This window comes from Arachis ipaensis, chromosome B1 (assembly GCF_059453495.1).
Source record: "Arachis ipaensis isolate K30076 ecotype BB chromosome B1, ASM5945349v1, whole genome shotgun sequence".
NCBI lineage: Eukaryota > Viridiplantae > Streptophyta > Magnoliopsida > Fabales > Fabaceae > Arachis > Arachis ipaensis.
Window position 1 is genome coordinate 138,776,456 of NC_142436.1, and position 26,141 is coordinate 138,802,596.

Sequence of the window (26,141 nt, forward strand, 5' to 3'; positions counted from 1 at the left end):
AAATTAATTAAGATCTAAATGAAAGATAACATTAATTTAAAAAAGTTAAATTAAAATGAACTCAAACATTGATATTTAAATTATAAAAAAAATTGATTTTCATATTTTATAAAATATTATATTAGCGGTAATTGTAAATATGACGCTACTTAAAATTAAATAAAGTAACACAGATAAAACAAATTAAAAAATAAAAAATAACTTAATCTTGTATAAAATTTACCTATAAAATTCTGTACCGAAAAATGAATTTAATTTTAATATATTAATAATATAAAATATTTTATATAATCATTCAATTCAATTAGATTTATCTATTTAGGTCATTATTAAAAAATAAATTTAATATACCAACATACAATTACTTTAAATTGAGCAACAATTATCAATACTATATAAGGGATACACTATTCCACTAAAAATAATTGCTATAAGGAATAATTTTCTAATTTTCTATACTAATATTAGAAAGTTTATATAATACTATATAATAATATTATCATTATCAATACTATATGATATCAAAACAAAAAAATTACCGTGCTAATATAATATTATTAATATTATATAAATCATCTTTGTATTTATTTTTCTGTGCGTATATAATATTTAATTAATACATTAAGACATATATAATATTTTGTTAATACATATATAATATAAAATAATTTACAAATTATTATTAATTCGTATATAATGTATAATTAAATTTAATGAATTCAATTAGAATAAATAAAAAATTATTTATTTTATTTCAGACTTTATAAATGAATAAATTAATTAACTAATATAACAAATTATAATTAATGTAGTAAAATTAATTAAGTAATATATATTATAATAAATTATATTAATATTTAAAATATCTAATCAAATCAATTAGCTAATATAATTAAGTCATGGTAATAAATTGTATTGAATTAGTTAAAATAATTAAATCGGAAAACACTATCCGGAGCATGCCATGTCAGCTCCATCATTAAGTGCAGATATCCAATTTTTATATAATAGAATAGATAGATAGATACTTATGCAGTTCAGTCCCCGAAGCAAAGAACAGTATTCCCTCCAATCTAACATCATCCGTGGTAACGACAGGTGGCAGGCAAAACAGTGTTTCCTCCAGTGTGCCTTCAAGCGGGAAATTTTCCGCGCAAATCCATCTCAAATTCAAATTCCCTCTCTTCCCTTTTACTTTTGGTGATTGAACATTAAGAAGCAACAAAAGCAAAGAAAAAAAAACTTCAGGGATCTTCATCATCGCGAAGATCATCTTTTATGAGGGAGATTTGCTCCTTGCAACTGAAGAAGAGGCTATTTTAGTACGAGATATCTCCACCATTTTAAATTCATTCCCTTTCTCCTCTTTACTCTCAACTCTCAAGTCTCACCAGATTTCAACTCCCCAAAACGTACCATCCATTTCAAAACAAACCCTAAACCCCTTGATACTCCAATTCTTGCTCCGCCATTTCACTCGGCACCTACAAACTCAACATCTTGCTCCGCCCTTTATCTTTGTGTGACCTTGATTGGTGACTCTATTCATGCTATGTAGCCAAACATGAGTCAAGGAGAAGCTGTACCTACATCTCATTGTTGCATAAAAATCTAATATAGGATCTGTACTCTGAGGCTCCTATGAAGAAATCTGACTTTGGAGATCACTGGAAGCTTGGAATCGAGGATGGTGCGAAGCCTCAGGTGTACAATGAAGAGCATGAGAAGTTGTTATCTGCTGTGGCTGGGTGGGAGACGGTCGTGGTGGTTCATAGTGGTGCCACATATTGTGTACATCTTGAGCGGCACAAACGGGGACGCGTGGAGTGGGTTCTCAATAAAGGCCTTTGAGAATCTCTGGGGATTCGTTCGTCTCTCCCTTACATCTGCGGTTATTCTCTGGTATCAAAATTTAAATTAATTTATTTTTTGTTTTTTTGTTTTTTATTTTTATCGTTTGAAAAAAACTCTCTTGGTGATCTGCTGCATGATGCATATGAGAGACAACACTCATGTTTTGTATTAGTAGATCAGAGCCAAATTCTTTAAGAGGAGATAGTATTGTCTCTTCCTTAAGAAATTATGCTTTCTATATGTTAAGGAGATGCAAAAGGATTCGGATCTTCTGATGTTTTAAGTTGTGTTTCAATCTATACCAATAAAAGATAAACATTCAATTTTAATGGCAAAGATTGAAACATGACCAACAACATGGAAAGAGAATAGCATGAGAAGATCCAAATGCAGCAACAAATAAAGGAAAGGAAACAATAATGTATACTAGAGTGTTCTGAGTGTAGCACCTGTGATGCACAAACATGATAGTCGCGAAATCATTGAAAACTTTTGAAATGGTTATCTGGTCATCTTTGACATTTGCTTGATTTCCAGCATTTTGATTATTATTCCACCCACAAATTAGGACTAAAGAGGTGCCTTTTAGTGTTATTTTAATTATTACTCCAATGCATGTTGGCATGTGTGGTTTAGGATGAAAAAATATGAGATACTGGAATGGGGAAAATGGTAAACCCATAACCATTTATAAATTTTTTTAACTGAAGGTTTGTTCTTTGCTTTGGAAATTAATGTACAGTGTTGTTGTCAAAGATATCATTCCCTGTTCCAATTTGTTCTTTGTTATTTTTTTTTCGGTCTCATGTTAATGAATTTGAATTCTAAAACAATTTAGAGCATAGAAAACTCCATCTTTTATGAGCAGCAAGTGGAACATTGACTGTGCGACTTGAACTATTTGTAGTTGCCAAGACGAATAGAGATAGAGCTTCTTTGATTACTTGCTTTTTGGTGTTACTTTTAGTGCTAAGGTTTCACATGGATTAAGGGCTACTTTAGCTGTTTGCTTACTCATTTACTCCCTCTGGAATGTTAGTTTCCTAACCGAGGTTTTACTTTATTCTAAATTTGATGGATTTTTTTTTTTTTGAAAGTTGGGCTTGACAATGGGATTATCTGCAAAGACATCTATGAAGATGTGAAAAAGTGACAATGTTTTGGATGACTACAGTAATATGGAGCTTGACAAGGTAAGTATTGGTGATGCAAGATTTCTAAAATGTTTTGCAAGTATAGTGGTTTATTATTTTCTATTTGTGATTGACTGTTGTTTTTGTGATGCAGATGGAGCATGCAAAAGATGATTTTGATGTCAACGATTATGGTGAGGAGGATGAGAAAGAACAAGGAGAAGAGGAAGAAGATGTAGAGAAAAGAACAATTGAGGAAGACCAAAGTAGATGGAATAATGATGAGATGGAACAACTTGAGATACAAATGTCCCAAATCAGGTTAGATACAAATGTCTGTCTATCCTATATTTGGGTTGAAATACCAATATAATTTTCTAACTTGCTTTAATGATTCTGTAGCTCATTATTTAATGTGAAATAGTTCATGTCAATTTACAGAGAGAGAAAGAGATGTATATGACAAGTTTGGCCACACCTATCAGAATAGAGAATAGAATAATGAATATATAGGTAAACTTTGATTTTTGCTATTATCTGAATTTGGTGATTTATGGAAGGACTTAAAGCCAAGATCTATCTAATTGATTTCACCTCCAGGGATTCACCCTCGACTTAAAGCTAAGATCAAATGTGTATTTGTGCTGCAGGATAAGACTATTTTATGTTGTATTATCTGGAAAGGGTTTGCACTATTGACACAATCTTAAAGGTGATTTTTCTATCTTTATTCTTTAATCTCTGATTCATTTTTAAATCTGTCCATAGGATTTGACTGAGAAATAAGGAAGAAGAAAAGGGTAAAACAGTACTATGAAAAAGAACTAAAAATCTATAACAATAAGGATTAATTATTAGTCACACTTTGAGCTTAGAAGAGATGCATTTTCCAAGTAATTGATAGATTGGATAGTTGTGTTAAATAAGAAGTTTCTTCTATCCATAGGTTGGTCCATGTGATAGTGTCAATGTTGTCGAATTTGGAAAAGCTACAGCCAAAGACAAATGTGATGGCAAACCTAAATGAGTTTGATATGTTCAGTAGAATAGATAAACAATAAAAGCATTCTTGGGTTTCAATTTCAGTAGGATATACTTTTCATGCTTTGAATATAATGTGAATTTAGACAGGTTAAAGCATGTTAATATTTTCTTTTCCTAACTGTTGAACTGTTATAAAAAAATGTGGCAGATTACATAACCATTTTTTTCATATTTGGAGACTTATGTGCCATCAAGTAGCTCATTGGACTTCAATCAATTCCATTAATTTGTTAATCCTTTTAAGTACTAATTATATTTCTTGATTATCTTTAGATGAAAATATAATTGGAGATGAACTGTATTCAATCATCCTTATGTTTTGTGCCGCCGTTATGCTTTAGAAAAGGTGGATCTCAGCAATGATGCTCGGATAATTTATCTGTATACTTCGTCCCAAGTGTCATAATGTCATCCATTTTTTTTCCTTTCATAAATCTTAAATAAGAAGAGACAAAGAAACAATAGATCTGTTTCACTAAAAGCAATTAGGAAAAAAAAAATTACCTTTGTTAATGAATGTTGTTGCATTCTTTAGAATGAGTCGACCTTATGGAAGTTGAAAAGGAGGTTTCAGAAAATCAGAGGCACATGTGCCAATGAAAATCATAACAACAAAAGCAAGCATAATGCATCCAAAAAAAAGAAAAAGGGGTAAATAAATGAAAATTTTATTTATTAAGAGATAGTATATAAAATTAATCAGGTATAAGCTCTTTTGGTTGAATTTTATATAATGATAGAACTAATCAATTTTTTTATGATAATTTTTGCTGCATTTTTTCGAGGAAAATCAATTGGGTGTTCATTATTTGAATGCAAAATAAGATTTCAGAGATCAATAATTTGCTTATACATTTCTAGAATAATTTAGTAAAAATTAGATATGCTCTTTTGCAGCAAAATATAAGCTCTTATTTTATTTTACTTTTTATTCTGTAGCTTAATCGGCACCTTATTGCTGAAGCTACAAATGCGAATGCTGAATGTGCATAGTTTATCATTTTTGTTATGCATAACACTTCTAAATATGGGTAGCACTCTTGCATGTGTTTTAGCAATGAACTCATTTGTACTACTTCATAATTGATTTAACAAATATTCTCTTACTTGATGAACCCAACTATTTTCTTGCTTGATGAACTAACCAATCACCTTGGTAATCCTTCCCTCCCTTATGAAAAGCCTTTTATTTGTTGAGGTGCTGTTTTATTTGATTGATTTCTCTATTGATATGTGGATCAATTACTAGGAAATCAAAGTTGAAATTGTCCTCAAAGACCACAAGGTTCATTTATATTGCCTATTTGATCTTTTATCATATGTGGTTGATGTTCTGATGGGTGAGTTATTCTTATAAAATAGTTGAACTTGAAATATTGTAATCTTAATTTAATTTTCTTTTCAATGATTGATGTGGTTATGTTCTTAGTTGAACTATATTGTTATAAAATTAGTTTGCTATGGTGTTATTAGATTTCATTTGCTTGCTAAAGCTCATTGTTTTGTTTTAATGAAACATTAGATCACAACTTTCACATTTAAGTATTTAACCGGACGAGTCACCAAAAAAAAAAAAGTATTTAACCGGACAAGAAATCTAACCAAATGAGCACAATCAGTTAGCTCTACAATTCTCTAACTCATGATTCACAATAATGTTTTCATGTTCTTTTGAAGATTTTTTTCAAGCTTTTCAATATTAATTTTCTGGATGAAACTGTCCTTTTCCATTCCTCCTTTGTGTTTATGTTCATTTGAAGTATTAAAAGATTCAGTGCAGTGTGGCTAATTGTAAAGCTAAGATTTGATTTTTTTTATTAATATTTTTAGTTATGGCCGATATCATAAGAATAGTTATTATTGGAAGCTTTTAAGATTTTTCAAAAAGGATGCACATAAATGGAAGCTTTTTAGATATTTTATGCATACAATTTTATTAATAACATGATTGGGGTTATGAACAATTTGTTAAAGTAATTGTAGAGATTTTTTTTTATTTTGCTATAAAATACAAATTATTTGTTAAAGTAATAGAAATTTAAGTAATTATAATAATTTATTAGGTTTATAATTTAAAATATATATTTTAAAATATAGAATTTTATCTTCAGTTGGCCAAATCTACAAAGAAGTAGGAACATTTTATTTATGAGTTTTAGCATTTATTTTCTATTGTAATTCATTAGACATATTATTCGGATGAGTTTAGTTAGCATTTTATTTATAAGTTTTTATTATTTTTGTTTTAACAGTGTTTATCATAGATGTATTATTAAATTGTGGGTTTGTATTCTTATTAAGCTTCATGCTTTGCTGTTTATGACAACAAATGGGTCATAGAGTATAGTTGTGAGAAATTGTGTTCTTGAACTCCTAAATTTATTGATATTTTTGAGAAAGCTAAAGAGCTTTTTGTTTCTAATTCATCACATCGCATGTATGAGTTTCATGTAAATGGATAGATATATCTTTTTATTAGTAGCTATGATTTTTTTTTAATTTAATTTTATTCTCTAGATGGTGTATTTGTTTGAGGTTATGAAAACACTTGATATACTCTAGCCAAATTCTATTTCAAAAACAACAATAATTGTCAATTTGACAATGAAGTAATTAAGGCTTTTTTTTTGTCTTTTTCAATTTAATAAAGTTGTTTTTTATTTTAAACATTCTGTCTATTATAGTCTTATTTAATTATTTAAATTTCATATAAGTTACTAATTACTCGATACTTCATGATACAAATATAAAAGAGAAAGTATTGTATATTTTCTATTTTAAAGTAAAAGTTTTTAACAACAGACATAACATATTACTCTTGAATTGGTCATTTTTATTATTTTTATTATTACTGATATTTTTTTTGAATGTGTTAGTTTTTTCTATCTATATTTGCAATTTCTCTGTGTGTCTCCTTGAGTAAAACAAAAGAAAAATACAATTATAAAGTGAATGTAAGTCATATTTAAATTGTTAATTGGTGTGAAAAATAAAAGAGCACTATTAGTGTTTAAAAAAATAATATAATATAATTTAATATAAATTACGTACTATTTTAATTTTTAATATTTGGATTAAATAACAGAAAATTTAAAACATCATTTATATTTTAATAGAATCACTTATAAATAACAACGTAACATAATATTTTATAGCATTTTTTTTATAGTTATCTTTTTTGCTTGCTTAAAAATTTTCATATACTTTTTCGAACAATATCAATACTTTTTTATTTTTTATAACAAATAATATCCCAAATATATTTTATATTTACGTTATTATAGTCTTCATTTGTCTTGTTCGCGCAATGCGCGGGTATCTTGCTAGTTCAGAAAGAAATCACACAACCCCAGTCAAAAAACCCTAGCACTGTAAGCCTACACCACCGCCGCAAGGAGTGGCATACTGCCGCGTCCGTCGCACTCAAAGTTCGCCATCCATCCGTCTATCTAGCTTCCCTCGTGATCCAAGTCTTCAACCCCTGTTCGCTGTCACTGATTGCGGCTGCTTCCTCGAGCTCGGCGTCCGTCGTCTTTGTCTGCTCAGGCGCGCTTCCGTCGCCGTTTGTTTGCCGTTCACGTTCGCGTCTTCGTTCAGCTGTCGTCTTCGTTAGCGTTCTTCGCCGTTCACGCTCGCTCGGCGTTCACTGTTCGCGTTCACTGGCTGTTTGCCGTTCGAGTTTGCATTCGTGTGCGTCTGGAAGCCACGTTGCTCTGCTTCAAATACTGCGACCAACCTGTGCGCTCCACCTAGCCGTCGAACTGCTCTCTTTTGTCGCCGCCGTGAGTTCCCTAAACCCGCCACTAGACAATACACCCACACAACACCAATACTCTGCTTCAAACTCTGCAACTTTTGATTGCTATTACAATAAGTAACTATTTGATTTGGTAGTGGTTTGGATTATTTCATAGACTGAATTAAAGTTATGTTCTCTTCTCTTATTTTGTTTTAATTTTACGGCACTCACATCTATTTTGTGGTTTGTGATTTTTTTGGGTAGTGATATGCTGTTGGTGATGTGCTGCTTTGTGTTTCTGTTCTGTGACTTAATAATGCCCAGATTGTGACTGCTCTGTGTCCTTTGAATGCTGGAAATAGACTGGTTCTGCCATGTAATAAAGAACCTTAGAATATGTGTAGATTGTCTTGCTGAATAATCACTTAGTTAATTTGTTTTGTTGTTCAAAAATCATCACTGAACTTTGAATTTGATATTGTCTTGATCATTTAAATTGAAAAAGTATTTTGTATTAGTGATTAATTTAGGATATATTTTTGCATTATTAGTTATGTCTAAGAATTTATACTTGATTTATTAATAAGTTTGTGAACACATGCATTTTAATTTTTAATTTTAATTTTATTTTTATAATTTTATATTTTTATTTAATTATGACCAGTCAATTGGAATCAGTAGCAATGGATGAGAATGAATGGTATAATAACAAGGTTGAACAAAAGCGAGTATTAAATAATAGGATAATAATTTCAAATGCAATATTGCTCGGTGAGAGAAAGGTTAAATTGTTTGAAGTATTAAAGGAGGATAACTAAGAAGTTGAAAGATAGAAAATGTGTTTTTAGACATCTTTGAGACTGTTACTAGGATTCTTTTTACAAGACCTCTTTGTTTTTTAGAAGAATGTAGGAGAGGAGGAAGTAGTGGTTTTCATATATGACCATTATGATGCTGACTTAGAAGATGTTTGAGTTTGTGATTGAAAAAGTTTCAAGGTTTATGTGAAACAGATTTTAAGTAGTTTGTCAAGTTTGTATGAGCAGATAGAAATGTATTATGGAGATATAAGCTGAAAAAGTAGGTATAAGTTTGTAAAATGTGGTGATAGAGTTCTGATTTCAGGAATGGAGGAAAATTTTTTTATCTGATTCTCCGAAACACAAAAATGTTATCATTAAGAAAGAGATGGTTCGGTTACCTAAAGTTATTAGGTTCATTAAATCTTGGAAAACTTCCAACAGAATTTAAAATGTTCTTCAATTTTTTTAGAATGGTAAGTTAATATGCATGTTTAATTAGTATTTATTTTTATTTAAATTTGTATATATTTTAATATAGATATTTAATTATTATTTCAAGTCTCAAATATGGGAGATGGTGTTTTCTCACCCTTACTTTTGGACTATCAGCATAAGCTGTATTACTTTGTTCTAGCTAACAAGTATATATGTAAGTATCTAGACGACTTTAATAATAGAATATATCTGTCAAATGCAATTGCAGCCGAAACTTGAACACTATAAGAAAAAAATTTTTAATTGGAGAGATGGAGTAAAAGATTTGGAGTTGAGAAATGTTTTGAACGCTCATTTTGGAGTTTATAGATTGGCATCCTTACGAATCGAATAAACTCTTGAGCAAAATGACCATAAGATTTTTCGTTCAAAACCTTCTTTAACTTCAAATCTTTCACTCCATCTCTCTAATTGAAAAGTTTTTTTTCTTAGTGTTCAAGTTCTGCTCCAATTGCATTTGACAGATCTATTTTATTATTAAGATCGTCTAGATACTTACATATATAATTGTTAGTTAAAACAAAGTAATACAGCTTATGCTGATAGTCCAAAAAGTAAGGGTGAGAAAACATTATCTCCCATGTTTGAGACCTGAAAAATAATAATTAAATATCTATATTAAAATATATACAAAATTTAAATAAAAATAAATACTAATTAAACGTGTATATTAACTTATTATTCTAAAAAATTGAAAAACATTTTAAGTTCTATTGGAGGTTTTCCAAGATTTGATGAACGTAATAAGACTTTACGTAATCGAGCCATCTCCTTCTTGATGATAATATTTTTGTGCTTCGGGGAATCAGAGAAAAAATTTCCCTCCACTCCTGTAATCAGTATTCTATCACCACATTTTACAAACTTATACCTATTTTTCCAACTTATATCTCCATAATACATTTCTATCTGCTCATACAAACTTGACAAACCATTTAAAATCTGTTTCACATAAATCTTGAAATTTTTTCAATCCCGAACCCAAATATCTTCTAAGTCAGCATCATAATGGTCATATATGAAAACCACTACTTCCTTTTCTCCAACATTCTTCTCAAAAACAAAGAGGCCTTGTAGGAAGAATTCTGGTACTGAAAACACCTTTTCTATCTTTCAACTTTTTGGTCGTTCTCTTTTAATACTTCAAACAGTTTGACTTTTCTTCCACCAGACAATGTTGCATTTGAAATGATTATGCTATCATTTAATACTTGTTTTGTTTAACCTTGTTATTATACCATTCAATCTGTTTCACATAAAGGTGGTAAGAGAAGAGGAGAAGGAAGAAACCAAGAAGGAGTCCAGAGACAAACAAGGGAAAGAAGCAACAGAGGACATCATTCAGCAAGAGGAGCATGTGACTCTCACCACTCTTTTTGTGGATAGCAAGTATGAGGAGACATTATCCCAGTATGAACTTGCCCTACAAGTTGCACTTAACATGTCTTTATCGGTGGAAGTACGTTTGATCTGCCATGCAAATCGTGCTGCATGCTATCAGAAACTGGTATGCTGTTCTTTTATCCTGTTAATTAGAATTGCATTTGTTATCCCGTGAACTCTTGCGCAAAGTAAGAGTAAATATTAGGTAAAATTTGGTCAACTAAGTTGAGGTTACTTTTTAGGCTATTTACTAATTTGACATAAACTAATTTATGTCCCGCTAAATTTGAAGGTGATCGAGTTTAGACTTTAGAACCTGATTTTCTGTTGACTTCCAAATATATCCCGGGAAAATATGACAGCACAGTTAAAGAATGCACACAAGCATTAGAACTGAACCCTGCGTACATTAAAGCATTGGCAAGAAGAGGAGAAGCCCATGACAAGCTTGAGCATTTTGAAGAGGCCATTGCTGGTGAGTTCAAATTTTATATTGGGGCTTAGTATACTTGCCTCCCTTTAGGAAGTCAATGTTTTTACTGATGACATTCAATTTTTTACTAATTTTCTGCTTAATTCTAAATTGACTTTTTCCATTTCTCTACTTTTTTTTTCCTTGACAATAATTGGCAGATATGAAAAGGATCTTAGAAATTGATCCGTCAAATGATCAAGCCAGGAAGGGTATTTGCCGACTTGAGCCGCTTGCTGCAGAAAAGCGGGAAAAGATGAAGGAAGAAATGATGGACAAGTTTTTTGTTGTCTTTATCTTTGTTTTCTAATTATATTTGTGCAGAATAGTTCATGGGCATGCTTTCCGTAAATTACCTTGACCCTTCATGCATGCGTCTGTTATTTGTTGTCCAATATGATGCCCTTTTCTCTCTCTCTTTCTGCTAGAAAACTAACATGCAAATTCGCTGTGTCTAAGGTAAAAAAGGAGAGGGAGAGAGAACATGAGAGAGCATGCACTTTCTAGTTTCTAATAGGTGCTTAACAATAAAATACTCTCATATGGGATAACATAAGTACATAACTAAGGAAATGGTGCATCGGCCATTGTTTCTGCATTTTACTAAGGTTTTGACTAAGTTGTTTTATTCTCTCCTGTCTTGATCTTCCAAGGCTTTAGGTTCATTTCCCCCCCACTCTTTATTATCATTATTATTTGGCTAAAACTTTTTGATATTTGTTTATTTTTGCTATGATTACCGAAAGATTGATATGGACAAGATCCCTAGTTACATTGAATCAAAGCTTTTGCCATTTCAGAGAGAAGGTGTATGGTATGTAGACGTTTGCTAACTTTTTCACCAGCAGACCATTTTTTGGTATATTTTTTCTGTCTTGGTAATCAGCTCTTATATTATGCCCTCATTTATGTTTTAGTTATTTGTTTTCAGGTTTATTTTGCAACATGGAGGACGTGCTCTTTTAGTAGATGAAATGGGACTCAGCCACTCGGGAAAACTTTGCAGGCAATTCATCACTAGGACATTTTCATACCTTCTATCTGCATTATCTGTAGTACTGTTTTAATTCTTGATGTACATAATGTCGGTTTTAGTGGAGTCTTCTCCTAGTTTCTGCTTATTAGCTTGTAAACATGTCTTGTATATACTCTTTTCTATGCTGTCTACAATTACAAAGATGAGTATCTTAGTATCTTACATTAAACTTGGCCTAGATTGAAATAGTACTTGGTACTACAGTAGTATTTGTGACTTAAAAGATATTGCATGTCAATAAATGGTAGAATCAATGTAGACAGTAGAATTACCTACCCAAGGAAAAGCAATTTGTCTTTTTTTTTTCTTTTTCTCTTTCCGCTTCTCCTTAGGGGGAGGGAGAGAAGTGATCAATATTTTTTTGTGAGTGCCACATTATGTATGTGTTGCATGTATAATTTTTCTTATCTTTTGCAGGCAATTGCTGTAGCTTCACGCATTCAGGACTCATGGCCTGTTCTCATACTTGCACCATCATCATTGCACTTGAAATGGGCTTCTGTAAGGATTGTACTTAGACGTTCTCCAGACCTAATAGAGATATATGGAGAAGTATGTGCTTATCCTCTTTTTTCTTTTAGATGATTCAACAATGGCTGAATCTTCCTTCACTCGTATGTAATCTGTAATCTCTTTTTGTCAATTTTTTGGATGTATATTGTTGCCTAGTTTGTACATTAAATCTTAGATTTTTGGATTCATTAGGTTTACTTCTGCTACATTGTCATTTTTCTTTTTCATTCTATAGAAACTATTTTGCTAACTAGCTATCTTTAGTAGATTGTCTAACCTCAAAGTGGTGGATCAAACAGAGGAGGCTTCAATATAGTATTTTTAAGTGCCAAAAGCAACATTCGTTTGGATGGACTCTTCAATATTATCTCATATGATTTGGAGCCAAAGATATAGAATATGCTCACGACATTGGACTTATAGATCCAATTTCTTATCCAATTTTCTTACTTCCACTGAGGTTTGTCTGTTTTAATCATATGTCAGCATTTGCTATTTTATTTTTATTATTTCTGAGAGGCAGAGCACAATGAATAGAGGAATTAATCTATATCTATATGTTATTATGGTGGAAACCCATGAAATTTGATAAAGTACTTCATCTTTTGCTAATAAATCATGCTCATAGCAGTGATTCCCCCTTTTTTGTCAAAAACAATTCAGGTTTGGTTGTATATGAATCATACTATCTGAAGAATCTCAGGAAAAGAGGACTATTGCAACTCTTCCGCTTACAAAGGTAACAAGCTTCAAAGCTACAATTACATGCTTGCTTCTGGTATACTTGCCTTTAAAGTATCCATCTGTCTATCAAGCATAGAAATTTGTGGGAAAAATTTGGAGAGAATTAAAAAGTATTTAAACAAATAAGCAAACAAACAAATGGGAGTCTGGTGTCATATGTAAAACCTTTTAGAGAGCTAAGATGATATTCTTTTAATTTTACTTTTCTTTTAAATAAATAAATAACCAGCTTCAAGCACATGCAAAATCGTAGTCGAGTAATGTGAACCCATGTTTCCCTCTTCCCAATGTGAGAGTCCGGTGTCGTGTAAAATAGTTTTATTTATTGTCATTCATGTTTGACTTTCATTGTTCATTTAGTTGCAATAGTCACCTGCTAGCTGCTGAGTAATCTTTCTTGATCTAATTCTCTCATGCTTTCTTTCAAGTGAAGACTAAAAATGTCAGAAAGCTCAATATTCAATATTCAATATTGCTTAGTGGAACTCCTGCCTTATTCCGACCAATAGAACTGTTCAAGCAGGTATTCCTTTTGTCTGATTATATGTAATACCTTGTATATGTTCGACATTGGTGGAGACATTTGAGGAATCTTTGTAATTGTGTTTGACAGATGGAAGCTTTGTATCCTGATGCATATAAGAATGTTCATTAATATGGTAACCGAAATTGCAAGGATGTAAGTCGTCTCTTCTTTACTAATGAGATTCTTCAAAGCAGCCAGTTTTCTTTATTGATGGATGTTTATTCTAACTTTCAGTTTTTCATTTCTCTTCTAGGGAGTTTTTGGAGTTTATCAAGGGGTAAGTAATCATGAAGAGTTACACAATTTGATGAAGGTGACAGTGATGATACGAAGGCTTAACAAAGTTGTTCTTTCTCAACTTCCTGTAAAGTGTAGGCAACAAGTGCGTTCGTTTATCTCCATCTCTTCTATGCAATCTGCAGTGCACTCTTTTGCTATTGTTTGTTTCAATCAATGAACATTCACAGCATGCTCATGAAACTTGGAACTTTTTTTTTTGGTTGATCCTCAGGTCTTCTTAGACTTAGCTGACAAGGACATGAAGCAAACTAATGCTTTATTCCGTGAAATAATTCAACATATTTGTTTTGCATCTATATCTTGAGACTAGTATAGCATCATGCAGTTCTGGTTATTTATGTTTGAGCTAGTTATAGAACACAATTCCTATTTTGTTGACAATATGCTTATTTTGGGCATATAATTTTTTTTTGTATTTTCTCGACTGTGGATGTCATTTATTTGAACTATGTGATTGTTATTTAGATTATGAGTAATTTTCTAAAACTTCCACTTCTGAAAACGGTTCAAAAAATTTCTCACCACTCTTCACTGGTAATGTTGTGGTAAGTTTTCTACTTTTCTTTCCAAAATTTGGTTATTTGACTTGGAAATGGTAATATGTACTCTCTATTTTCAGTTTGAGTCTTGGTAAAATCTAACCAATATTGGTTTCTTTTTTTATTTTTATTTTTTATTTTTTATACTGCAGTTGGAGGTGGTAAAAGCCAATATTAAGTCTGCCAAATCAAAAGATGAGGGTGAATCTCTTAAGTTTACTCATAAGAATCTGATTGACAAGGTTTGCACAGCTCTGAACATAATGTTGACTTGTACAATTTGTTTGGAAGTTTTTCTTATTACCTAGAACTATGATAGGTTTATAGTTTCTACTGCAACATTTTCTCAGGCCTTGGCCTATATGCGAGTAGTTTAAATCATTTTGACTGGTATATGATCAAAACTGAATTATGATATATTCGATTCCAGATATGTACTGATTCTGCAGATGCCAAGATTCCTGCTGTTCTTGAATATCTTGGAACTTTCATTGAGGTATTGCTCTCCTCGACCGCTTCAAAGCAATAAAAAGTCAATACTAAGAATTAATGACTGCAGCTATATGTACTATAAGAAAGTCAAGTTAGGTTCTCAACTTCTCGAGTTTCACACCCATCTTTGATTGGTGTGCTTGCATCAATGTTGGTTAAATTGGTCTTTTCATATTTCTTTTATCGCAAACGGTGCCCCTTAACGTAGGACCATAACTTGAATGAATTAAATTGGCTGATTAGTGTAGTGAAAATGTCAGCATATGGCTTTTTCCTACATATACCACAACTATTATTGGTGTCAATGTTGTCTGGTCTGAGTGGTGACCAAAATACAGACGAATGGTAAACTAGATCATATTTTATTTCTTATATTTCATCCATCCTCCTGTTGCCCCAAATCATTGTGTATGCTTAGTTTGAATGTTTGATTTCTTCAATTTTTTTTCTCTTTCTTCCATCTTGATGCTTCGTTTGGGCTATTGGTGGTTATCACATGTAATATGTTGTGATCACAGCAGGCAGGTTTTAAGTTTCTTATATTTGCGCACCATCAGCCAATGATAGATGCGATACATGAGTGCCTTCTTGTAAGACCAGTTCAATTTTACTCCTTTTTTTTCATCTTGGAAATTATAAACACTTACGAAAACTGTTGAAAATTTCCAGGGGAAAAAAGTGGGTTGCATCCGGATTGATGGAGGTAGACCTGCTGCATCAAGGCAACAATTGGTTACAGATTTCCGGGAAGAGCACTCTATCAAGGTAGCTGTGGTATGGTTATATTTTGTTGGTGTATTTCTTCCATGTTTTTCCAGGAAAAGTATCTTTTCTGTTGCATTGGTTAATATTTTTGCTTGAGATAATGATTTCATGTGACATGTTATCATGCAGCCATCCATTAATGCTGGAGGAGTTGGATTAACTTTAACTGCTGCAAGCAGTTATATTTGCAGAACTATCTTGGACTCCCGGTTACCTAATTCAGGCCGAAGATTGTGCTCATAGAATTGGCGAGGTATTCTCACACTTGTTAAGTAGAAGGAGGGAGTTGTTACTAGTTGCATGACAACATTAAGAAAACAAATAATCTCAAATGAGAAGAACCCTCATGTCTAAATTTTTGAGTTGCAAAGACAACGTGTGCTCTTATGGTTCTTTGACTAGTTAGTTCTTGTTTACAGGTCTCTCCGGTAAATATATATTACTTGCTTGCAAATGATACGGGTGATGACATCATATGGTAAATTCTGTTATTTTTGCAGTCTGTCGCTGCTTGGTATAGTGTTGACTTAACATTTATTGTGCATTGATGATCTTCTAGATTTTTACATCTTAGGGATGTGGCGCAATTCAAACTGGATAATTTGGGGCTGGTACATCTCTACATCGTCTTGGAACTATCATATGTAACATATGGTAAAATAAACTGGTGGTTCTATTCTGGTTTATATTTATATTTTGTCAAGATTTATACTCAAGTAGTATTTGAGAGTTACTTTTTGATGTTTTTGAGAAACCATTCTGAATTTTAGTTATTGAAAAATCAGATGTTAGATGGCCATGAGAACACCTTAGCTGTGTCAAATAATCAGCCATTGAGTAGCCCTGCAAAGCATACTACTATTGAGCATAGCCCTTTAAGGCAGAGAACTCTTGACCAGTTTGTCAGAAGATGTGATAACGCGGATAGGTCGGAACATCAGCCTGACCCGAAACGGCCCTGTTAGTCATGACTCTTGAGATACGCAAGATGGATTTCCATTTTCTCAGATACGTGGCCAGTGGCAAGTGAATTGGAACTTAAATGTTAATTTTTACATGCAGAAGTTTCCCTGTAGTATTAACCACGTGTGCTTACATGGGGAATTCACCTAATGATGACACAAATATGCCTTTTGAAGCTGAAATCCATTGTACAACAAATAATAGATTTTGAGTAGAACTGACTACACTAAATTATGTTTCTTCTGTTGGAGATAATGGTTTGGTTATGTGAAATATGTATTGGAAGAAAATGTAGATCAAGTCACCCTTGTTAACTTTTTGCTCCCCAATGTTTTGTTTTAGTGTGGGGCTCTGTAAAGAGTAGTACATCATCATATATGAATTAGACTTGTAAATTCCTTTACTCCATATGCTTGTATCATTTTATTTTGTAGAAATGATCATCTTTGAGTGAATACACTCGTAGAATCAATCCCTCAATAGCACCTCAGTTTTTTTTTTTTTTGGTCAGATGAATTGGACAATCCCCAAGTCGGTAAGAGTTGATGTAACACCCTACCACACAAAGCTTTACGCTTAAGTCGTAAAACAAAGGTGATGTGGTATTATGACTTCTAAAATAAAATAAGTACATATAATAGCAGAAGAGTTATAATATGCTAGGAGCCTTGAAGGATAGGGAAAATAAAAATCGCGAGATAAAAGCGCAACGCTCAAGGAACGAGTTAACTTGCATGCTAAGAAAACTGTAACTGTCAAACATAAGATAACAGAAGTAGGAATAGAGTGCCAAAGATACAAAATATCAAGCTCCTAACTCAGCCTGCGAAGTCAAGACTGGCCGGAGAATATTTACACATATATATACATACATATCCAAAACCCAAAAGTACATATACACAATCCTGCCTCTCCATAAACCTCTAAGAGGATCAAAAAGAATAAGTCATGCGGAGAGAAAACTAAGTACATATATATACATCATAGCATAACAAAATATCCCAGTAACCACTCCGCTTCAAGAGTCCAGACGCCTAACGAGATGCCTCTCGACCTGCATCTGAAAATTAACAACATAGTATGGAATGAGAACCGGAGGTTCTCAGTATGGTAAAGGTGCCACACACATAATATATAAGGTCCTGGGAATGCCAGAGGCAATCCTAGAACGCCGACACTCAGATTGTAGAGCTTAAAGTATTAAACAGAAGCCATAAAAGGTGGTTTCCTAGAAATATTTAATCCTAACTTAACTTAACCTTAAATCTAAGTCTTATACTGCCATTCCTCCATACCTCCAATTCCATCATGCATTTTCACAGACAAATAAACAGATAAAGGCAAACACAAGAAAGTTACAACTACTGCAGGTAACAAATACACATTTAGCATGGCAAATACAGATAGGCACACCCAATTAGAGCACAAGCAAGTAATTCAAGTAATATGCATATGATGCATGCCTGTCCTATGGCTGATGAGGCTCATCTGTCGGTTATCCAGCCAACCCGACAAGTCTGAATTGTCCTTAGACTGTCCCCCGACGTGCATCCCCAAGAGTCTATGCATAGATTTTTCTCAAATAATCAATATTGCTCAATGGGGGTAACATTCCCGGGAATTTATATAGTGCCCGGTCACACTTACGTCGTAGGGTCAACAGAGTATCGAGTTTTCAACCTGGTACACGTGGTGGCAAGCCACGGCACTTAATCCAAGGAATCTCGTATCTCAGATTATTCAAATTCATAAGCCATATAAATAATTCAATTATAATTCATCAACATCCACATCATTCCCAATTGCATCTCATTCATCATCATACATTAAACATATTCAATCCTTATCCTTCATTATATCACCTCCCATTCCATCCATCAATAGTTTCAATTCAAAACATAATTCATTCTTTTCTAAGAATCAAACTTCAAACTTAAAACATACTCACTATCTTAATAACTCAAAATCAAACCATATAACCTTTAAATCTAAATCTCTTTTAAATAATCATCTAAATAAAATCTCTAATTTTTTATAAAATTTCGGCAGCATCTCCTCTAAAACTCGGACTTTGCCACCCTTTTCGGGTCCAAACCTGCTTTCTTTTCAATTCAACATACCCTTCCTCATCATCATAACAATCACCACAATAAATCTACTTCAAATCAACAATTAAACTCATACAATATTCAAATCCAACAACCAAAATTCAACTAAGGATCATAGTTCACAAATCCTAGGCTTTTAACACAAAATACCTCATTATCACAACAACCTCCACAATAGTTATACCTCAAATCAATAATTCACCAAATCATTAGTTAATCAACAATAATATTCAACCATAATTCTCTCCAAATTAACATAACAACATTCACCATCCAAAATTAAAAACTAATTATCCAATAAATTTCAACCAAATATATTCATCGATAAATTACTAAACATTAAACATACACCTGCATTCCAACTTATCCAATGGTCATCTAGCCTAAGTTTTCACATAAGCAAGAGTGAACGTTTCTCTCAAGCTAATTGGATCCTAAAACATCAGAAATCAAAGAAATTCAATATTCCCACTTAAAATTCGAAAATTGGGGGAAGATGAAGCTGAGAGTGAAATAGCAAGTTACCTATGAAATTGTTCCGGTAGAAATGTAGAGCTCGACGCGGTGAACGCGTGGCCGCAAACGGTGCGGCGATCGGAGCTCGAACGGAGGAGTTACGGGAAATTGAATTTCACGTAAACGAATTTCTCTTCTTCTCTTCCCTGGGAGGCTTGCTGCGTCGCTGAGGGAAATGAAGAGAAAATGAGCCCGTGGCTCTTTTTAATGGGCTGGTCCGGTTGAACCGACAGCCCGGTTCAACCGGTTCGGTCCTTTCGGTCCATTCTTGGACTGTTTTCTTCAAAATTAGTGTCAAAATTCTCGTTTCGATGAGCTCTACCCTATTTTGATATAATATTCGCATTTATAATCCTCCTTATTAAAAAATAATTTATTAACTAATTATCTACTAATTTAACCGGGGTTTACATTCTACCCACCTAATAAAGAATTTTGCCCTCAAAATTCAAATATAGTTACCTGAAAAGAGATGTGGATAGTCCTTTCGCATATCTGATTCGAGTTCCCAGGTATGTTCCTCGATACCAGCTCGTCTACAAGCTACTTTTACCAATGATACTTCCCTTCCTCGTAATCGTTTAACACTGGTGTCATCAATCCTCACCGGAATTACTGGGAGTGTTAGATCTTCTCTCACTTGGATTGGTTCTGGTTCTAGAACATGACTTGCGTCAGGATTATACTTCCGAAGCTGTGACACATGGAACACATCGTGCAAATTCGAAAGGTATGGCGGTAAGGCAATTCTATAAGCCACTGGTCCAATTCTTTTCAGAATCTCAAACGGTCCAATATAACGGGGATTCAGTTTCTTGGTCTTAATAGCTCTTCCCACTCCAGTGGTTGGTGTAACTTTCAAAAAGACATGTTCTCCTTCTTCGAACTCCAAAGGCTTTCGCCTCTGGTCAGCATAGCTCTTTTGGCGGCTTTGGGCTATAAGCATTCGACTACGAATCTTCTTTATCTGCTCAGTCGTTTCGGCTATCATCTCAGGCCCTAATAAACTCCTTTCTCCAGTTTCATACCAACACAATGGAGATTGACATTTCCTGCCATACAGAGCCTCATATGGAGCCATTCCGATGCTCGCATGATAGCTATTATTATAAGCAAACTCTACTAATGGCATATACCGGTCCCAGCTCGCCGGTTGGTCCAAAACACAAGCTCTTAGCATATCTTCCAAGGTCTGAATAGTTCTTTCTGACTGACCATCTGTCTGAGGGTGATACGCAGTACTCAAGCTTAACTGAGTCCCAAATGCACGCTGAAAAGCTCCCCAGAACCTTGATGTGAAACGAGGATCTCTGTCAGATATGATAGTAGAAGGCACACCATGCAACCTGACAATCTCTTTGATATACATTCGAGCCAATTCCTCCATTGTGCAACTTATTCGGATAGGAAGAAAGTGAGCTGATTTTGTTAATCGATCCACAACCACCCAAATAGCGTCACAACCAGATCGGGTTCTAGGCAAACCTATCACAAAATCCATTGCGATACTCTCCCATTTCCATTGTGGAATCTCCAAAGGCTGAAGGGTCCCTGATGGTCTTTGATGCTCAATCTTAACCTTCTGACACGTTAAACATTTAGATACATGCAATGCCACATCATTCTTCATACCTGGCCACCAGAACATCGCTTTCAGATCCTGATACATTTTAGTGCTCCCTGGGTGAATTGAAAACCCGCTCTTGTGAGCTTCCTTCAAGATACTTTGTCGTAGGTCTCCAACATCAGGCACAATAATCCGGTTCTTGAACCTCCATAAACCATCCTGACCTTTTGACATTCTCCACTGTTTTCCCTGTTCAACTGCTGGTAATACCTTACGTAACGCTTCACTATCTTGATGAGCCTTCAGAAGTTCTGATTTAAAATCACTTGAAATCTGTAACTGACTCAAACACAAAATTCCAAATTCTTTTCTAACTCCCAAATTCAAACCTTGAAATGCCTTTAGTAACTCTTCCTCCCGTAGCATCATCCAAGCTGCATATAAAGACTTCCGACTCAAAGCGTCCGCCACAACGTTCGCTTTTCCTGGATGATAATTCAATTCAAAATCATAATCTTTCAGAAGCTCCATCCACCTCCTCTAATGCATATTCAACTCTTTTTGCTCAAAAAGATACTTCAAACTCTTATGGTCTGAGAAAACATGAAACTTAACGCCATAGAGGTAGTGCCTCCAAATCTTTAAAGCAAACACAACAGCAGCAAGTTCTAAATCATGTGTCGGGTAGTTCATCTCATGCGGCCTTAACTGCCGTGAGGCGTATGCTACAACATTCTGGTGCTGCATCAAAACACACCCCAACCCTTTCAGAGATGCATCACAATACACTTCAAACGATTCACTTGGTTCAGGTAATACCAATACAGGTGCAGTAGTCAACCTGTGCTTCAATGCCTGGAAACTCTCTTCACATTCCGGAGTCCAGATAAAAGGTGTATCCTTCCTAGTCAACTTAGTTAAAGGTAAGGCGAGCTGTGAAAATCCCTTAATGAATCTGCGATAATACCTTGCCAAACCTAAGAAACTCCTGATCTCTGTCACTGAAGTTGGTCGCTCCCAATTCATCACTGCTTCCACCTTAGCAGGATCCACAGCTACCCCCTGCTTACTCACCACGTGGCCAAGAAACTTCACTTCACTCTTCCAGAACTCACATTTAGATAGCTTAGCATATAACTTCCTGTCTCTCAGAATTTGCAGCACAGTTCGCAAATGATCAGCATGTTCCTCTTCAGTCTTAGAATAAACAAGAATGTCATCAATGAAGACAATAACAAACTTGTCCAGATACGGTCGAAAAATCCTGTTCATATAATCCATAAATACTGCCGGGGCATTAGTTAACCCGAAAGACATCACTGTATACTCATAATGACCATAACGGGTTCTGAAAGCAGTTTTCGGAATATCCTCGTCTCTAACCCTTATCTGATGATATCCGGATCGCAGGTCAATCTTAGAAAACACACTGGCACCCTGTAGCTGATCCATTAGATCATCGATTCTAGGCAACGGATATTTATTCTTCACAGTGATCTTATTCAATTGCCGATAATCGACACACAGCCGCATACTCCCATCCTTCTTCTTTACCAGTAACACTGGCGCTCCCCACGGAGAAACACTTGGTCGGATAAAATGCTTACCCAACAGATCTTCCAGCTGAGCTTTCAGTTCAGCCATTTCTAAAGGCGACATCCTATAAGGAGTAATTGAAATTGGACCGGATCCAGGTACCAACTCAATTGTAAATTCAACCTCTCGATTAGGTGGGAATTCATTAATATCATCCGGAAACACATTTGGAAATTCACATACAACCGGAATTTGCTCTAAACTCTGATCATCACCTGATACTCCCGCAGTTAATAACATAATACCCTGACATTCGGTTCCAGAACAGTTTACTATCATAGAGTTCAAATAGTAACTATTCACCACAACCGATGCTTCTGACCCTTCTGGCATAAACTGTACTGACTTCTCAGAACAATCAAGCAAAACATGATTCTTGGATAACCAATCCAATCCCAAAATGAGATCAAGACCAGTCATAGGCAAACAAATCAAATCATGCACAAATTCACGCTGTTGTACTCGAAAGGGAACTTGTGGACATTCTATCCTAGTCACCATAGCTTCATGAGTAGCATTATATACTTTCAAATCATAACCTAAGACCACCATTCTCAATCTTAATTCATGGGCCTTTTCAAATGCAATAAATGAATGACTTGCTCCTGAATCAAATAAAGCATTTAAGATTTTACCAGCCATTTCACAATTACCTCTAATAAGTGTCTCAGATCCCTCAGCACCAATGGTAGAAGTAGTGTGTACTCTCCCCGGCTGTTGCACCCTACCAGTCTCATACTTCTTCTTCTCAGGGCAATTACTGGCTATATGCCCGGGATGTCCACAGGAATAGCACACTCCAAGTCCTAATCTACACGGAACTCCAGGATGATATTTTCCACACTTCTGACAATTCAGATCCTGCTGTGGCTGCTTCCCAAACCTTTTTCCTTGATTAGCAGTAATATTCGGCCTTCTGTAATTACCTTGACCCTGAGTCTGCTGCGAAACAAAACCTCCACGTTTGAAATTCCTACCTCTCGGAGCAAAGTTCCTCCCTGAAGGCCTCTGAAAAGGCATCCTCAAACTCCCTTTCTCTGCTGCCGCCTTCCTCACACAATCCTCAGCCACCCTACTCTTATTCACCAATTCAGAAAATACCCTGATCTCCATTGGGGCAACGAAGCTCAGAATATCGCTCCGAAGACCTCCCTCATATTTAATACACTTCCATTCAGCAAAATCTTCAGGCGCACCTTGACAGATACGAGAAAAGCGACATAACTCCTCAAATTTGCTGGTATACTCAGCAACAGTCATTTGTCCCTGCTTTAACTGCATTAATTCAAGTTCCTTGGCATTTCTAGCTGAATTAGGAAAGTATTTCTTATAGAACTCTGTCCGGAAAACCTCCCAAGGAATCGCAGCACCATCAGGCTGCAGGATACGTTGTGTTCCCTGCCACCAATACTGAGCTTCACCTTGCAACTGATAAGTCCCAAATTCAACCCATTGCTCTTCAGGAACATGTTGTGCCTGTAACGCCCTTTCCATAGCCTGAATCCAATTATCTGCATCAGTTGGATTTGAGGTTCCCCTAAAAGTCGGAGGGCGAACTTTCAGAAATGTAGCAAGTGTCATAGGACCGTCCTCATCATTATTGTTCCCATGATTACCCTGATTTATCTGATTACCCAGTGCCTCAGCTGTTGCCTGCATAGCTGCAGCCATATTTCCCAAGGCAGCCATAAAGTCTACTGGATCAGTCCCTGTGGGTACAGGAGTAACGGTGCCTGTCCTACCTCTACCTCGCCCGCGACCGCGTCCGCGAGTCGACATCTGGTCCCTATACACACCAAACAAGTGATATTAAGTTGATCAGTCTCAATATCGCAGGTCTAATGCTTTAAGTTCCAAATGCATGCTCACAAACGTTTATGCCATATATATCAATCAGATATCCTAATAGCACATAAACACATATACAGAGAATGCACAGAAGCACAATCAGTCCGTCTTTCAGGCTCTATAGGAACGAACTGCTCTGATACCATTAATGTAACACCCTACCACACAAAGCTTTACGCTTAAGTCGTAAAACAAAGGTGATGTGGTATTACGACCTCTAAAATAAAATAAGTACATATAATAGCAGAAGAGTTATAATATGCTAGGAGCCTTGAAGGATAGGGAAAATAAAAATCGCGAGATAAAAGCGCAACGCTCAAGGAACGAGTTAACTTGCATGCTAAGAAAACTGTAACTGTCAAACATAAGATAACAGAAGTAGGAATAGAGTGCCAAAGATACAAAATATCAAGCTCCTAACTCAGCCTGCGAAGTCAAGACTGGCCGGAGAATATTTACACATATATATACATACATATCCAAAACCCAAAAGTACATATACACAATCCTGCCTCTCCATAAACCTCTAAGAGGATCAAAAAGAATAAGTCATGCGGAGAGAAAACTAAGTACATATATATACATCATAGCATAACAAAATATCCCAGTAACCACTCCGCTTCAAGAGTCCAGACGCCTAACGAGATGCCTCTCGACCTGCATCTGAAAATTAACAACATAGTATGGAATGAGAACCGGAGGTTCTCAGTATGGTAAAGGTGCCACACACATAATATATAAGGTCCTGGGAATGCCAGAGGCAATCCTAGAACGCCGACACTCAGATTGTAGAGCTTAAAGTATTAAACAGAAGCCATAAAAGGTGGTTTCCTAGAAATATTTAATCCTAACTTAACTTAACCTTAAATCTAAGTCTTATACTGCCATTCCTCCATACCTCCAATTCCATCATGCATTTTCACAGACAAATAAACAGATAAAGGCAAACACAAGAAAGTTACAACTACTGCAGGTAACAAATACACATTTAGCATGGCAAATACAGATAGGCACACCCAATTAGAGCACAAGCAAGTAATTCAAGTAATATGCATATGATGCATGCCTGTCCTATGGCTGATGAGGCTCATCTGTCGGTTATCCAGCCAACCCGACAAGTCTGAATTGTCCTTAGACTGTCCCCCGACGTGCATCCCCAAGAGTCTATGCATAGATTTTTCTCAAATAATCAATATTGCTCAATGGGGGTAACATTCCCGGGAATTTATATAGTGCCCGGTCACACTTACGTCGTAGGGTCAACAGAGTATCGAGTTTTCAACCTGGTACACGTGGTGGCAAGCCACGGCACTTAATCCAAGGAATCTCGTATCTCAGATTATTCAAATTCATAAGCCATATAAATAATTCAATTATAATTCATCAACATCCACATCATTCCCAATTGCATCTCATTCATCATCATACATTAAACATATTCAATCCTTATCCTTCATTATATCACCTCCCATTCCATCCATCAATAGTTTCAATTCAAAACATAATTCATTCTTTTCTAAGAATCAAACTTCAAACTTAAAACATACTCACTATCTTAATAACTCAAAATCAAACCATATAACCTTTAAATCTAAATCTCTTTTAAATAATCATCTAAATAAAATCTCTAATTTTTTATAAAATTTCGGCAGCATCTCCTCTAAAACTCGGACTTTGCCACCCTTTTCGGGTCCAAACCTGCTTT

General features: G+C 34.7%; 4 protein-coding genes across 5 annotated transcripts; 3 read left to right on the forward strand and 1 right to left on the reverse strand.

Moving 5' to 3' along the window:
• Positions 1-1,024: 1,024 nt before the first annotated feature.
• On the forward strand, positions 1,025-11,431 carry LOC107636992 (uncharacterized). 2 transcript variants are annotated; one of them, XM_088501919.1, is made up of 8 exons: positions 1,025-1,902; positions 2,952-3,047; positions 3,142-3,308; positions 3,429-3,500; positions 3,638-3,699; positions 10,330-10,575; positions 10,744-10,926; positions 11,085-11,431. In XM_088501919.1, the coding sequence occupies exons 5-7, from the start codon at positions 3,652-3,654 to the stop codon at positions 10,762-10,764; spliced, it is 315 nt and encodes a 104-aa protein (XP_088358045.1). In that variant the 5' UTR covers positions 1,025-1,902; positions 2,952-3,047; positions 3,142-3,308; positions 3,429-3,500; positions 3,638-3,651; the 3' UTR covers positions 10,765-10,926; positions 11,085-11,431. The 2 variants fall into 2 exon arrangements, with proteins under 2 accessions (XP_088358045.1, XP_088358046.1); XM_088501920.1 differs by lacking the exons at positions 1,025-1,902; positions 2,952-3,047; positions 3,142-3,308 and adding an exon at positions 8,435-8,483 and having other exon boundaries at positions 3,426-3,500.
• Positions 11,432-11,600: 169 nt separating this feature from the next.
• Positions 11,601-17,091, forward strand: LOC107613396 (uncharacterized). Its single transcript, XM_088501918.1, is given in 17 exon segments — positions 11,601-11,737; positions 11,855-11,929; positions 12,377-12,511; positions 12,740-12,932; positions 13,136-13,211; positions 13,650-13,739; positions 13,830-13,895; positions 13,996-14,124; positions 14,734-14,823; positions 15,012-15,077; positions 15,595-15,663; positions 15,743-15,847; positions 15,968-16,014; positions 16,016-16,091; positions 16,258-16,316; positions 16,413-16,492; positions 16,624-17,091. Coding segments are annotated over 10 exon segments (684 nt in total). The 5' UTR covers positions 11,601-11,737; positions 11,855-11,929; positions 12,377-12,511; positions 12,740-12,932; positions 13,136-13,211; positions 13,650-13,739; positions 13,830-13,895; positions 13,996-14,049; the 3' UTR covers positions 16,641-17,091.
• LOC148578579 (uncharacterized) lies at positions 11,676-13,871 on the forward strand. Its single transcript, XM_088503108.1, has 5 exons — positions 11,676-11,737; positions 11,855-11,978; positions 12,377-12,511; positions 13,650-13,739; positions 13,830-13,871. Exons 1-5 carry the CDS (start codon positions 11,676-11,678, stop codon positions 13,869-13,871), a joined length of 453 nt encoding a protein of 150 aa, XP_088359234.1.
• A 607-nt stretch (positions 17,092-17,698) lies between the features above and the next one.
• Positions 17,699-24,481, reverse strand: LOC148578580 (uncharacterized). Its single transcript, XM_088501917.1, has 2 exons — positions 23,242-24,481; positions 17,699-17,861 (listed from the first exon to the last, which is right to left on the reverse strand). The coding sequence occupies exons 1-2, from the start codon at positions 24,365-24,367 to the stop codon at positions 17,836-17,838; spliced, it is 1,152 nt and encodes a 383-aa protein (XP_088358043.1). The 5' UTR covers positions 24,368-24,481; the 3' UTR covers positions 17,699-17,835.
• Between the last annotated feature and the right edge of the window lie 1,660 nt (positions 24,482-26,141).

Excerpts from the sequence above, each read along its gene's own strand:
- LOC107636992 (XM_088501919.1), top strand. The coding sequence starts at position 3,652 with ATGTTGTATTATCTGGAAAGGGTTTGCACTATTGACACAATCTTAAAG. Across the intron at positions 3,700-10,329 it reads CTATTGACACAATCTTAAAG|GTGGTAAGAGAAGAGGAGAA; the intron begins GTGATTTTTCTA and ends TTTCACATAAAG. Across the intron at positions 10,576-10,743 it reads CTGCATGCTATCAGAAACTG|GTGATCGAGTTTAGACTTTA; the intron begins GTATGCTGTTCT and ends CTAAATTTGAAG.
- LOC148578579 (XM_088503108.1), top strand. The coding sequence starts at position 11,676 with ATGGACAAGATCCCTAGTTACATTGAATCAAAGCTTTTGCCATTTCAG. Across the intron at positions 12,512-13,649 it reads TAATAGAGATATATGGAGAA|ACTAAAAATGTCAGAAAGCT; the intron begins GTATGTGCTTAT and ends TTTCAAGTGAAG. Across the intron at positions 13,740-13,829 it reads CAATAGAACTGTTCAAGCAG|ATGGAAGCTTTGTATCCTGA; the intron begins GTATTCCTTTTG and ends TGTGTTTGACAG.
- LOC148578580 (XM_088501917.1), bottom strand. The coding sequence starts at position 24,367 with ATGTCGACTCGCGGACGCGGTCGCGGGCGAGGTAGAGGTAGGACAGGC. Across the intron at positions 17,862-23,241 it reads ATCTGAGACACTTATTAGAG|ATGCAGGTCGAGAGGCATCT; the intron begins GTAATTGTGAAA and ends GTTAATTTTCAG.